This window comes from Colossoma macropomum, unplaced genomic scaffold, assembly GCF_904425465.1.
Source record: "Colossoma macropomum unplaced genomic scaffold, Colossoma_macropomum, whole genome shotgun sequence".
Lineage (NCBI taxonomy): Eukaryota > Metazoa > Chordata > Actinopteri > Characiformes > Serrasalmidae > Colossoma > Colossoma macropomum.
Genome location: NW_023494792.1, coordinates 3,970,618 through 3,984,147, shown reverse-complemented (window position 1 = coordinate 3,984,147; position 13,530 = coordinate 3,970,618). Strand labels below are relative to the sequence as shown.

At 41.5% G+C, this 13,530-nt stretch overlaps 1 protein-coding gene across 2 annotated transcripts in view; it reads left to right on the top strand.

Moving 5' to 3' along the window:
- The first annotated feature begins 1,322 nt into the window (after positions 1-1,322).
- med12 (mediator complex subunit 12) overlaps positions 1,323-13,530 on the top strand; it is a 32,820-nt gene continuing 20,612 nt past the window's right edge. The window contains exons 1-20 of one of the 2 annotated variants that reach the window (XM_036575620.1): positions 1,323-1,525; positions 2,714-2,818; positions 2,920-3,111; positions 3,320-3,479; positions 4,217-4,392; positions 4,554-4,664; positions 4,847-5,119; positions 5,502-5,648; positions 6,591-6,690; positions 6,961-7,097; positions 7,291-7,422; positions 7,811-7,937; positions 8,727-8,956; positions 9,053-9,112; positions 9,591-9,767; positions 10,465-10,609; positions 12,118-12,236; positions 12,431-12,574; positions 12,862-13,025; positions 13,309-13,440. In XM_036575620.1, the coding sequence (XP_036431513.1) occupies positions 1,427-1,525; positions 2,714-2,818; positions 2,920-3,111; positions 3,320-3,479; positions 4,217-4,392; positions 4,554-4,664; positions 4,847-5,119; positions 5,502-5,648; positions 6,591-6,690; positions 6,961-7,097; positions 7,291-7,422; positions 7,811-7,937; positions 8,727-8,956; positions 9,053-9,112; positions 9,591-9,767; positions 10,465-10,609; positions 12,118-12,236; positions 12,431-12,574; positions 12,862-13,025; positions 13,309-13,440 (2,930 nt within the window). In that variant the 5' untranslated portion in view covers positions 1,323-1,426. The remainder of the gene's footprint in view (positions 1,526-2,713; positions 2,819-2,919; positions 3,112-3,319; positions 3,480-4,216; positions 4,393-4,553; positions 4,665-4,846; positions 5,120-5,501; positions 5,649-6,590; positions 6,691-6,960; positions 7,098-7,290; positions 7,423-7,810; positions 7,938-8,726; positions 8,957-9,052; positions 9,113-9,590; positions 9,768-10,464; positions 10,610-12,117; positions 12,237-12,430; positions 12,575-12,861; positions 13,026-13,308; positions 13,441-13,530) is intronic. The other variant, XM_036575621.1, reaches the window with a different exon arrangement.

Below are 13,530 nucleotides of genomic sequence, written 5' to 3'. Positions count from 1 at the left end.
AGTTGCTTTGTTAATGACCTGAGATTGTGTAGTGTTTTATACACTTGTTATAAAAATGCTTTATTAATTAAATGTATTTTTACACATTAAATCATCTTGTTTTTATTAAATGAAGTAGCCTTGCTTACTGTGTGGTCCAGGCCTGTTTGGGGGATGTGTAGGGTCCTTCATATAGCCTACTTCATTAACCTGGTTGTGTCTAAATACCATGTCCTGATGTGGAAAGAGCAACCTACCAATTATTTTAATACTGAGCATAGAACTACAGTGGAACTCCTTAGGACATCCAGCATCTGTCAGCATAAGAAGCAAAGTTTGTTTTTCTATTGTATGGATCCTTTTGGTTTAAAATAAAGTGCTAAAGTGAAAGGGAGGAGCAAGAGCAAAGCAGTGCAGATACTGTCACCAACAGAATGAAATTAAGTACAAAAAACGAGTTAGGAACTAAGTGGAAATGATTTAGATGTAACTGCGTAAGTAAATTCCTTTTCTTACTTGTGCACTTTTAAATATAATAGCTAAGTAAATGTAATGACATACTCCCATGTAGATCATGTAGAACTGGAAAAAAGCATAACCCGTCTGAATATTTATGCTGAATAGGCTTTATAAAATTCTAAAGGGCATCACTTTCAACAGGGACCCAACAGACATTTTATACAAGTTTGGTATTAAAATTATATATTTATATTGTTCTATAAATTTAATAAGTAAATTACACTTTTTTTTGCTTTTAATCCTCATTCGTTCCTTCACTCAATTCATTTTGAATTGAATGAATGAATGAATGAATAAAAATGTTATTAGCTCTAATAAATGTATATATATATATATATATATATATATATATATATATATATATATATATATATGTGTGTGTGTGTGTGTGTGTGTATACATATATATATATATATATATATATATATATATATATATATATATATTTTATTATAATAAAATAAATAAATATTAAATTAATATAATAATAATAAAATAATTATATCCTTTCGAGTAACTTTTACCAGTAGTTATTTCTATTTCAGTTCTATTTATTTTTATGTTGACGTGTTGAAATTCTAATTATTACATGTTCAAATTGATGAAATGTGATTATTACATGAACGAATGTAGCTCTTATATGTAGAGATCTGTTAACTGTGACATGTTAAAATTCGGTTTTTACTTTTTCTTTTTTGATCTATCATTAAAAACGCTTGCAGTTGAAGATTTGTACAAACTGAATTTCAGATATCACGAAAACGGATTGCCAGGTGGGGTCTTTTAACTTGTCGAGTGGTTTCCCACAGTTCCGAGCTGTGTTGTTTGGAGAGAGCGGAGCGTAGCTGGCTGTAAGTTAAGCCGCTGCTGGGTTTCGCTCGGTCGGATCGGGGACGGACTCGGCCCGGGCTGGTATGCCGCTGCGACCATGGCTGCCTTCGGGATGTTGAGCTACGAACACCGGCCCCTCAAGCGGCCCAGACTCGGTCCTCCTGACGTTTATCCTCAAGACCCGAAGCAGAAAGAGGTCAGAGCTCGTCTTTTATCCCTCCCGTTACGAGAGACCACAAAGAAATGTAACGTTAGCCAGACAGCTAGCAGGAGGGACCGGATCAAACCCCCCTCAGGCCTCAGCCGCTCGCCGACCAGCAATAACAAAGCACTAACCGGGCCGACGGAAAACGGCTCGGCCTGCCTGTTATGAAAATCTTTCCGAGTGGCAGTGCTAGGCTAATACTGCATAACGGCTGCGGTTGCAAGAAAAGGTGTGAATTTACTGGATCCGAATCGCGAAGCTGGAGTCGGCTTCCTATTCGCCAGTTTCTTGTTGGAATTTTCACGGTCCACCTTAAATAGTGCAGCAGTTAACGTAAATGCTGCACCATTTAAGGTGGAACGGGAGAATTCCGACAAGAAGCTGGCGAATTGGAAACCGATTTCAGCCTCGTATCCGAAGCGTTGGTGGTTAGCTGGCTAACGTTAGCTGTTTTCAGGTTTTCTCTGATACAGCCAGAATGTAGCGCCGACCAACTTCAGTTAACACCGAGAATAATAACCTACATTAATAAGTCATTAAAGATAGCTAACCTAGCTAAGAGAGTCTGAGAGGTTTAGGTTAGCTACCTGTGCTCCTTAACTGACCGACTGTTAAAGTGTGAACCAGTTTTCTGCCTTGGCTGAAAGATTTCTCCAAGCTGGCTAATAGCTTGGTGCTGTTTGTTGACAGGTAGTTGGCTGTTGCTTGTCTAGCAGCTAACTAGCTAGCTAGTTGTGTAAGTTTATTAAGCTTACATTAGGCATGTTGATTCACTGTAGTAGCGTAACTCACTGAAAATGGAAAACTGATGGACTGAAAGTGTAACTAGTAACTCAGGTTACATGTTTTCCGTGCTGTGTTATTGGAAATAAACGCTGGTGGACTCATAGCTGTGCAGCTCGTCCGCTTGAATGACTGTTCAGTGTGTTTCTCATCCGTGTTGCCTCCTTAAACGTAATCCGAGATGCTGTTGATGAGCCCCCCTCCTTTAGGCCTGATGTCAGGAAGGCATGGTAATACGTGCATCGGTCTAATGCGTTAACACTCAGGATTTCCTGCAGTATCTGTTTGTTGCATTAGGCAGGTGCAGTGCTGACCCCACATGCTCCATGTTTTCTGCACGGTTTGTCCTACATTTATATGCACAGCCTTTTAAACGTTTCCATTTCTGTTGTTCAGGATGAACTGACTGCACTGAACGTCAAGCAGGGATTTAATAACCAGCCAGCTGTATCCGGGGACGAGCATGGCAGTGCTAAAAATGTCAATTTTAACCCCTCCAAGGTAAGTTTAGCTAAAATCAAGAAGCACTAATCATGCATGTGATGACACTCATTGACAGACCGGAACTGAAAATAGAGTCCTATATCCGTTTACTTTTACAGATCAGCTCAAACTTCAGCAGCATCATTGCAGAAAAGCTGCGCTGCAACACATTTCCAGACACGGGGAAAAGGAAGCCACAGGTCAACCAGAAGGACAATTTCTGGCTGGTCACTGCACGATCGCAGAGCTCCATCAACAACTGGTTTACTGACTTGGCTGGGACCAAACCTCTCACTCAGCTGGCCAAGAAGGTTGGATTTCATCTGCCCTGCAGTGCCTTACAGTTGAACAAGAAACTGACAACTGTTGATTTATTCTCTAAAGAGTTTACCCAGCAGTCTTCATTTACAAAAATAGGCCAAACAGAGGTGTATGGTACAGTTAGAGTTCAGATATTTCTGTTTTCTTTTGTGATGCTTTTGTTTTGACTTGTGTGATATGTCCACCTAAATTCTCCAGGTCCCCATTTTCAGTAAGAAAGAGGAGGTTTTTGGCTACCTGGCCAAGTACTCGGTCCCAGTGATGCGCTCTGCTTGGATGATCAAAATGACTTGCGCATATCATGCTGCCATAACAGAAACTAAAGTCAAGAAAAGGCATGTCATTGACCCATGCATAGGTAAGAGTCTTTACATTGTGCATATTAACAATTTGTGCTAATAATCAGTTTTCACATAATGCTGCCCTTGTAACAAAGCCTCGTATTTCTGTAATATTAATTTTAAAGCTGAAGAAAAAGTGTTCAGAAAGCTGCACTATATAATATTTTTTGTTAAAACTGAAGTAAGTAGCAATACTCAGGGGAGAAAAAAACGTACTATATTATGGTGGTGCTTACTACTAAATAGTAATGTAAAAGTCAGAAGCATCTGGTTGAATATCTGAGTCTTTCAGAACATGAAGCATGTCTTACTGTATTAACGGCACATGTGTACAGTCAGATAGAAGGTCTGGCTTGATATTTTGGTCTCAAATGCAAAATGTATATTATGCTGATGAAAATACGATGACGATGTAAAGTGATACACTTACATTCTCGAAAGACACGTCCTTCACCAGGTTTGAACTGAGTTTTCTTTGAATACTCTTTCAACGTACTCGCAGTCGTCCTTTTCGTCCACTCTGGGAAGAGTAGTTCAGGGCCATTTCCTTTGGTCAATTTGTCGATGTTCATGCAGTGTAAAGGGCAGCTGGCATTTTCAAATAGTATAAAAACCTAAATAAGGGACAATGAGGTTTTCTTATCACATTGACTTTGTGCTGAGTAAATTCCCAGATGAAGATTGAAGGTCCTTAGTTGTGCACAGTAATTGGACTCGTTCTCTGAAATGTCTTAACTTTATCATCCTTCTGCAGAATGGACTCAGATAATTACTAAGTACCTCTGGGAGCAGCTGCAGAAGGTGGCAGAGTTCTACCGGCAGTCTCCCAGCCAGGGCTGCGGCTCTCCTCTGCCTGCCACTCCAGCAGAGGTGGAGACTGCCATGAAGCAGTGGGAGTACAACGAGAAACTAGCCATGTTTATGTTTCAGGTTTGTTTGCCTTTTATGACGGAAGAGGCATTATTTGCACTGAACTTCGACAGGGAACGTAGCCAAGTTTTCCTGACTTTATTCGGACACAGCCATAACTGTGTGCTTAAATATTAAACTGGAAAACAAAAAATAATTTTATATCTCGCTGTGTCTTACAGGATGGCATGCTGGACAGACATGAGTTTCTGACTTGGGTACTGGAATGCTTTGAGAAGATACGCCCAGGCGAGGACGAGCTTCTCAAATTGCTACTGCCACTCCTTTTACAGGTGAGTCAATGCAGTGTCTCAGTTTAGGGCATTCAGATATGTTTCATTTCTAAAACATGTTCACATTACATAAGTAATAGAATGTCTTATTACTGTTCGCGGTCTGATAGAATGTAATTTTGTTCTGATCACAGTTGTGCTATGACTTATCTTTGTTATTGCTGTCTCTTTTTTTCCCTCAGTACTCAGGGGAGTTTGTGCAGTCAGCCTATTTATCGAGAAGACTGGCATACTTCTGCACACGTCGGCTCAACTTGCTGCTAAGCGATGGAAGCATTGGGCCCAGCACAGGGGGACACCCACCCCACAGCATCTCAGGCCAGCCTGGCAATGCTCTGCCCCCGACACCAACATCACAGCCTGCAGGGGGCAACCAGCCCCAAACACCCTTCACCGATTTCTACATCTGCCCTCAACACCGTCCTGTGGTGTTCGTCCTCAGCTGTATGCTCCAGGTAAACAAAGTATGAACCTCATGACATTAAACAGAGGGAGAATATTACCCCATTAGTGTACAGCCTCCTGATATGTCACAAATCTACCTTTCACATTGATCTCTAAGGCAGTGCTTCTAATTCAATTCATTTACACTAATGTGGTTAAGAGAAAATGTCCTAATGTCTGGTCTCAGCACTTAAATTTAAAGAAATGTTTCATCCTGAAATGCTAATTAAGCTAATGATGAATCAAAGCTTATAGGGACTGGTCAGAATTATGTAAATGAGACCGTGCTTACTGGTCTTTGTTAGCCATATCAGTGTTTCAGGGTGAAATGTTTCTCTATACTTAATATTCATGAAGTGAAATAACAGTTTTTCCTCTCTTTCGTCTCTCTAGAGCATTGTGCTATGCTGTCCTAGCGCTCTGGTGTGGCACTACTCACTGACGGACAGTCGGAATAAGACTGGGTCTCCGCTGGATCTTCTACCCATTGCCCCCTCTAACCTGCCCATGCCAGGTGGCAACAGCACATTCAACCAGCAGGTATGGCCTCCTTCATTGTATCATGCCAGTTCTGGCTACTAGGTGCAAAGTTTGGCAAATTCTTTTGACCAGTAACTGACCGTCATTAGTCAGCGACAATTTGTTAACAGACAAGCCTAAAATCGAGGATGCGACCCATCAAGATGGCACTTATAAAACTTAAAACTTCCAGCTATGTTCGAAGCCATTGTGAAATACTTGATAATACACACTTAAGAGCACACACATTAGATTAATTCTGTATTAATGCACCAGGTTTATTAAAAGTGTTATTTGTATGGGCTGAAAGGTGAGGGCATAAGCATTTCTAGGAATTAACCATCCAGGGACCATATTAAACATACCCTGTGTGAGAACCTGTTTTTGTTTAAACTGAGGGGCTGACAACTATATGTTTATGTCCAATAACTGAAATGTTGGCAAAATGACTGAAATGTACAATGATTATAAAAATTACTACTGGTTTCCTCACACTGCCATGCATCGCATGTTATCTCAGAACATCAGAACAAAATATTTGTCTTCTTTTGAATGTTTGCTTTCAGTATGGTCATAGTTTTAGGTGTGCTGTTATCATCCTCTTGAAAAGTGATCCAGAACACCACTATTTTTAGCTGCATGTTTATTTATTTATTTTTTTAGTGGGTTTGTTTAGCGAAACCAATTGCCTGTAGCAGCCTTATCCATACGATTCAAAAACATTCCTCAGCTTGAATGATAAAGCTGCTTATTCAAATGTGAACTGTTTATTGGAAATGAAATAAAATTGAATTGATTGAGCTAATTGTTTAACATGTTCATGGTCTCTGATTGTAAAGTGTCTTTGAGCGGGGGAAAGGTGCTAGATAAATAAGTGATGAGGTGAAACACTATATCTTGAGTGGGTTTGTAGTGTGTGAGTTGCTGAAGTGTTTGTGTTATCATGCCGTGATCCCCCACCAGGTCCGTGCCAAGGTGAGGGAAATCGAGGAGCAGGTAAAGGAGAGGGGCCAGGCAGTGGAATTCCGCTGGTCCTTTGACAAGTGTCAGGAAACAACAGCTGGTAAGTTCACCATGAGTGCTTGAATTGGTTCATGGACAGTGCAAGAGTGGAGCTCTGGAAAAGCTCAGGTGCATTTAATTGTTTTTTAATGTGTCTCTTGTGTTCCAGTGCTCTGATGAAGGGGCTTGCTCTGTAACAGATCAGTGATTGCGCTAATTAAAATAATGACAGCTAAATACATTAGTCAAGGTCCTGAATTACCGGAGGCAGTATGGCTTTCATTTAGTGTCTGTCTGAAAACGGGAGTTCGTCTCTGTCTGTGTTTTACAGGCTTCACCATTGGCCGGGTGCTGCACACACTGGAGGTTCTGGACAACCACAGCTTTGAGAAGTCAGATTTCAGTAACTCTCTGGACTCCCTGTACAATCGAATCTTTGGATCAGGCCAAAGTAAAGATGGGCATGAGGTAAAGAGGTCTTTCTGCTTTAAGACAGTTCTGAAGTGGTGTAGTTTGCAGGAGCTAAAAAGCCAGAAATCTTGTTTGGTTCACAGATACACTTCAGATAGTATTTATACATGCTCTTTGACATGCATGGAAACTAATGCCAACCTAAGCTTTTTGTGTACTCCCTGACCTCTGTGTGTGTGGTTTGTGGCAGATGAGTCCAGACGATGACGCAGTGGTCACTCTGCTGTGTGAGTGGGCTGTGTGCTGCAAGCGCTCAGGCAGACACAGGGCCATGGTGGTGGCTAAGCTGCTGGAGAAGAGACAGACAGAGATAGAGGCAGAGGTGGGATGTGCATTCTCTCTGATCTCGTTTACATTTACATTTATGGCATTTAGCAGACGTTCTTATCCAGAGCCACTTACAAAAGTGCTTTGTTGTCTGCTCAGTTAATATATCTTTGCTAGTACAAATAGGTTAGAGTAAAGCTACTCCTAAGCTCAGATATTGCTAGAAACAAAAGCCTATGTTAATAACTAGAGAAAGGAAAAAGTAATGAGACATAGTACAGTACAGTACAGTACAGTACATTTCAGTAAGTACTTATTAGTGCTCACTTAAGTGCTGTAAAAAGAGATCTCTTAAAGCTTTTTTTTATTTGTCAGTTCTGTTTCATGTAGGCTTGTTTTGTGAATTATATGTTGCTCATGGAATTTGTGTTGTGTTCACACAGAGGTGTGGGGAGTCTGAGGTGGTGGATGAGAAAGGCTCAGTGTCCTCTGGCTCTCTCTCAGCTGCCACTGTGCCCGTCTTTCAGGACGTCTTGCTGCAGTTCCTGGACACACAGGCCCCTGTGCTTAGTGAGTCAAAAGCCAGACAGCAGTAAAATAGATTGCAGTGCATTCTGTATACACAGGCCCAGCGCCAGAGCCTAATCATGAGTGGGGCATCTGAAAACAAAGGAAAGGGTGGGGCCAAGGAAAAAAAAAAATGCTAAGAAAAATATGGAACGATGAATGTCTTTCGATCTGTCCAAAGGAGCCACACATCACCTTTAGGAAATCTGTCTGCTGATGTATCTGCCCACAGCATACTACATGTCCACAATTACAGCCAGTACAAAGTGACACATGAAAACGTTCAGTGTAGTCATGTATACCGGGTGCGCACCTAACATTGTTTTAGTTTCCCTTCGTTTTTTTGCTTTGTTTTATGCCACTATAAAAGCATGTATAAAGCTTAGTGAGTTTAGTGGGGCATGAAGATTGATTAGTGAGGCATTGCCCCCCTACATGACCCCCTGACGTCGGGCCTGTATATACATCTACATTACAGGCCTTCTTGCTGCTTGGATTACGTATGAAAAATGTGCTGTCTTTGTTAATTGCAGTGAGTAATCATAATCACATGTAGGGCAGAAGCACTGTAAATAATCATTTATCGTGATTGTGCAGACCAGCCTACTGTTTTTCTTTTTTTTTTTCAGTTCCTCTTTTATGTGTGTTATTTCCTGTTTACTGTGACAGACCTCATCAGCGTGTTTATTTTGTAGAATTTGTTTCAAGAGGTTTAGAAAACTATTACAGTCATGAATTAACCATTACCCTCTATCTCTCTCTCTCTCTCCCTCTCCATTTCTGCCCCTGCAGTGGAGCCTGGTAATGAGAGTGAGCGCGTAGAGTTCTCGAACTTGGTGCTGCTTTTCTGTGAGCTCATTCGCCATGATGTGTTCTCTCACAACATCTACATGTGCACGCTCATCTCTCGTGGCGACTTGGCCTCCGACTCCCACCTTCCCCGTCCCCGCTCCCCGAGCGATGAGCCTTCCGATGAATCGGAACGCAAAGAGCAGGACACAGGAAGCAGTGTCAAAATGGAGGCACGTAACATTTCTACAGCTCTGGGAGTTGGCTGTTTTGAAATTTATGAGAACGGGTTGAATAAGTTTTATGTCTTCTGTGCCCATCTCTTTTAGGACACTGGTCTGTCTGAGCCTATGGAAATAGATCACAGCTCCAGCACCCACTTTGATGAGGTAGGAATGGTCACCAGTCCTGATGCATAAGCATGTAGTTAGTGATTTCTCACTCTTTCCCTATGAATAATTGTAATAATCTCTAGGCGGGTGATATGTCAGTATTAGATATTTCTGTCACATCTAAACTATCTAAAGTTTCATCCTTTTGTTGAGAAGTTGAGTTTGGATCTCAGTGATGCCACAGTCCAAGAGAGAATAATTGCTCTTGTTTACTTGGATGTAGTGTACAGTATGAGAAATGTTGAATTAAAATGCAGCCATAGTTTTGATAGGATTTCCTAATGTGGCATTACCGTTTTAACAGGTGCTTTGTTTTAACCTGTCAAACCTCTGAAAAATTCAGTATTTGGATATGGTACCACGTATTGTGATATTATATTTTTACTGTATCGCCTACATCTCGCATAATAAATCTCCCATAAATAAATGCCTACTTTGTTACCTAAACCGAACATGCTCACTTGTCTTTTTCCAGCCAATGTTCTCCCCTCCTATGCACTGTGAGGCAAAGGGAAGCCCCTCCCCAGAGAAGGCTGCCCTGGAGCAGGATGGTAAGAGCACAGTCAAAGAGAAGAGCATGGACCCGGCCTTCCCCCAGGTGTACGAGCAGCCCCGCCACATCCAGTATGCCACTCACTTCCCCATTCCTCAGGTGAGTCCTCTGGCCTGATTTGTATTTATACATTTTGAAGTGCAATTAAAATAGTTGTGAAAGTGACTGGTAGGGGTGCCCAGTGTATTGGCATATGGTATATTATTTGTTGATAATAAGTAAAAAAAAATGTTGTTGTTGTTGTTGTTATTATTATTGTTATTATTATTATTATTATTATTATGATTATGTATATTCACTAGCTATGAACTGATGGATAGCATAGTGAATAACACCACAGCCCTACACATTGAATATCAAAGGTTTGGTTTCCTGTCCAGGCGAGAACGCCACTGCAGCATCAATATCTTTGTCTTTGAGGAGGGGAAACCCAGTGCTCCCTTTCTCTACCCTTTGTAATAGGTTCTGGATAAAAGCGTCTGCTAAGGCTGATGTAAACGATTTGCATAAAATTCTGTTAATGTTTATCACCATGTCTGATGTAGCTTTTACCCTTTTTTTAAACTGCAGAAACAAAAAATTGTTGATTCAAAAAGAAGGTCCTGCTCAATGTTTAGGTCACAAATGCAAAATCCCAAAACCTCAAAATTCCCAAAATCTACATTGTGCAGCTATGAGGGTTATGGGTTTTGGCCCCAAAATTCCCTATCGGTGAATCCCTCGTTAGTGTCCACTTGGTGTGTAAGTGGGTGTTTGTGTGCTGGATTGCAGTCTGATAAAGCTGTGTGATTTGCAGGAGGAGAGTGCCAGTCACGAGTGCAATCAGCGCTTGGTGGTTTTGTATGGAGTAGGCAAGCAGCGAGATGAAGCTCGACACGCCATCAAGAAGATCACCAAAGACATCCTGAAAGTGCTGAACCGCAAAAGCACAGCTGAGACTGGTACTGAGCCTGCAGCACACACATGCACACATCTCTCCATAAGTTTACAGTATCAGAGATGGTGCTGTCTCTAGGTGGAGATGCATTTGCGTCTGGGTTTATTGCATATTGCAGTGAAATGTTGGTTGGAGGTCTGTGTTGATGTTAAACTATATCTGACTGAAATTCAGGTTTTGTAATAATTTGACTGGTTACTGAATACACAGCATGTTTAAGTATGTAAGCAGCTCTTCCTGTGTTTCCCCTGTTGCTAATGCCAGAATGCTGAATGGCATTCGTTACACCTGCGTTGTATGTTGATTCTCTGTAGGTTATTTGTTTTCAGGGCTTTAGGTAATTTGTTTTCATTATTTTGTAAACACTGAGCACATTTTCACGATTCTGGCCTTCTGCATTTGTATTTTGTAATGTGTTGTCTGTTAAGTCTGTGCCTGACTGATGTAGTTAATGTGCAGTACTGCAAAATCATGCTTATTTTTCTTTCTTGCCTTCTCTCTCTCTCTAACTCACTCTATCAGTTATTTGCTCCCTGCCCTCCTCCACTTCCTCCTCCAACCTTTATCCTTGAAACACCTTGAAAGTTTGTGAGGTTTGGAAAAGAGCTTTAGTTGAGTATTTTGGGGGGGGCAAACAGAATAGTTTTGGAAAAAGCAGTTTTAGGTATAATATGAGAAATGTTATGAATTAAATGAAACTGGACAGTTCCTGATAGCTGGTCATTTGTTTATATAAAAAAAATAAATAAATATAAAAAAATAATCACATTTGTATTCATGACGCATACAAAAACAGCAGGTGTCTGAATCAGATTTTTGCCTGGGAGCCAAAGGCCCCCAAACAGTTTTTGAAATTGTTGTTGGAAATGGAGTGGGAACCTTGTCTCCTGCTCATTCACTCCCTTCCCTTTGTCTGTCTGTCTGTCTCTCTCTCTCTCTCTCTCTCTCTCTCTCTCTCTCTCTCTCTCTCTCTCTCTCTCTCTCTCTCTCACTCCACACTAATAACCAAACATAGCCATGCAGAGCTCTGACCCACAGCTGCCGTCATTGAATATGCATACCTGCGGGCCCATTTCCATGCTAATAGCCGTCATTTGCTCATTATCTCCCCGCTAAGCGCCTGACCCCAGCCAGAGAGAGCAGCCCAGCTCTAGCTTTAACTTTTAATGCCGTTGTAATTGAACAACCTATTATTTTACTCAGGCTAGATTTAGCTGTGCTATTGCCCCTGCTTTAACCAGGCCAGGCTATCGTCATTACCATTTTGAGCATGCATGCAGTGTGCTGCACTGTATAACATCTATACTCCTCAGTAACTCGCTAGTCATTTTTAATGCCGAAAAAGCCATTAAGGAACCTCATGACCTTCACAGGCTGCCTAATGACTCCAGGCCAGGAACTCCATTTGAGGCAGATCACTGTTTGATCTTATCCATGCACTCAAAGACTCCTGTGCCCACTGATGACTCGAAAAACACCATGAATATTTATCTAGTACGTGTCTGTCCCCAGGAGGTGAAGAAGGGCAGAAAAGGAAGAGGAGTAAACCTGAAGCCTTCCCCACTGCAGAAGACATTTTCTCCAAATTCCAGCACCTCTCCCACTTTGACCAACACCAGGTCACCTCTCAGGTTAGACTGTTTGTTATATCACTCTTCTGCTCTTTTAGTAGAGCCACAGTTTCTTGGGTAGTGTCTGATCTAGAGTGATCATTTTTCACAGATAACAAAAGCCAAATGAAAGATGATGGGGTTAAATAGCTGTTCATCAGTTTTTACTACTTAATGAAAACTGATTGATGCGTGTGCATTTCTGTCACTTGCAGGTGTCCAGGAATGTTCTGGAACAGATCACCAGCTTTGCCTTAGGGATGTCCTATCACCTGCCCTTAGTACAGCACATCCAGTTCATCTTTGACCTCATGGAATACTCCCTCAACATAAGTGGCCTCATTGACTTCGCCATTCAGGTACAAGGCAGCTAGCGAGAAAGCAGTCTGCTTATTATTGCTCTTCTTTTATTATTCATTTAAAAGGTTTTTGTTTTCTAATTCAATCTGCGTCAGGATTTTTACATGTACCCGTGTGGTCAATTTGCTTATCCAGACCGACGTGAAGCATTCATACAGTATGGCATGGTTACAAGTTCATAGAAATGCAGCAAGTTCTACTACATAACATGCTAGTGAGTCTTTCTGATGGGGTTCATTACTCGACCATAGCATGTAATTTTTATGTGGTTTGGTATGTGTTGTAGCTGCTGAACGAGCTAAGTCTGGTGGAGGCTGAGCTTCTGCTGAAATCCTCTAGTCTGGCGGGCAGCTACACCACGAGTCTGTGTCTGTGCATCGTGGCTGTGCTCCGCCGCTACCACTCCTGCCTCATCCTCAACCCTGACCAAACGGCACAGGTCTTCGATGGGTATGGCCAACTAACACTGACACCCAGTTTGTCATGCACATGAAGTCATCCTTATTTCATTTTCTTGAAGCTAAAGGGCTGCTTTGACTGAAATGCTTACATAATAATGTATTCAAGCTAGAAGTCACTATTTAGCATGGCCATATTTGCATAATGTAAATTGGTGGTTTCTTTTCTGCATGTTAGTCACATTAACAATTCTGGTCCTAGTGTTCCTTTAAGCATGTGCATGTTAATCAGTGTGTATAGGATATGTAGAAATATCCTGGGTTTTGTGTGGCAGGCTGCGGATTGTGGTGAAGTCAGGAGTGAACCCCGCAGACTGTTCTTCAGCCGAGCGCTGTATCTTGGCCTACCTGTATGACCTGTATACCTCCTGCAGTCACCTGAAGAGCAAGTTTGGAGAAATCTTCAGGTGAGGCTTAATTTACTTTGGGCAACACACATACCTTAAACAGTTCTGTCACAGCAGTCTTACCCTGTTGATTTATTTGTGTATTTATTT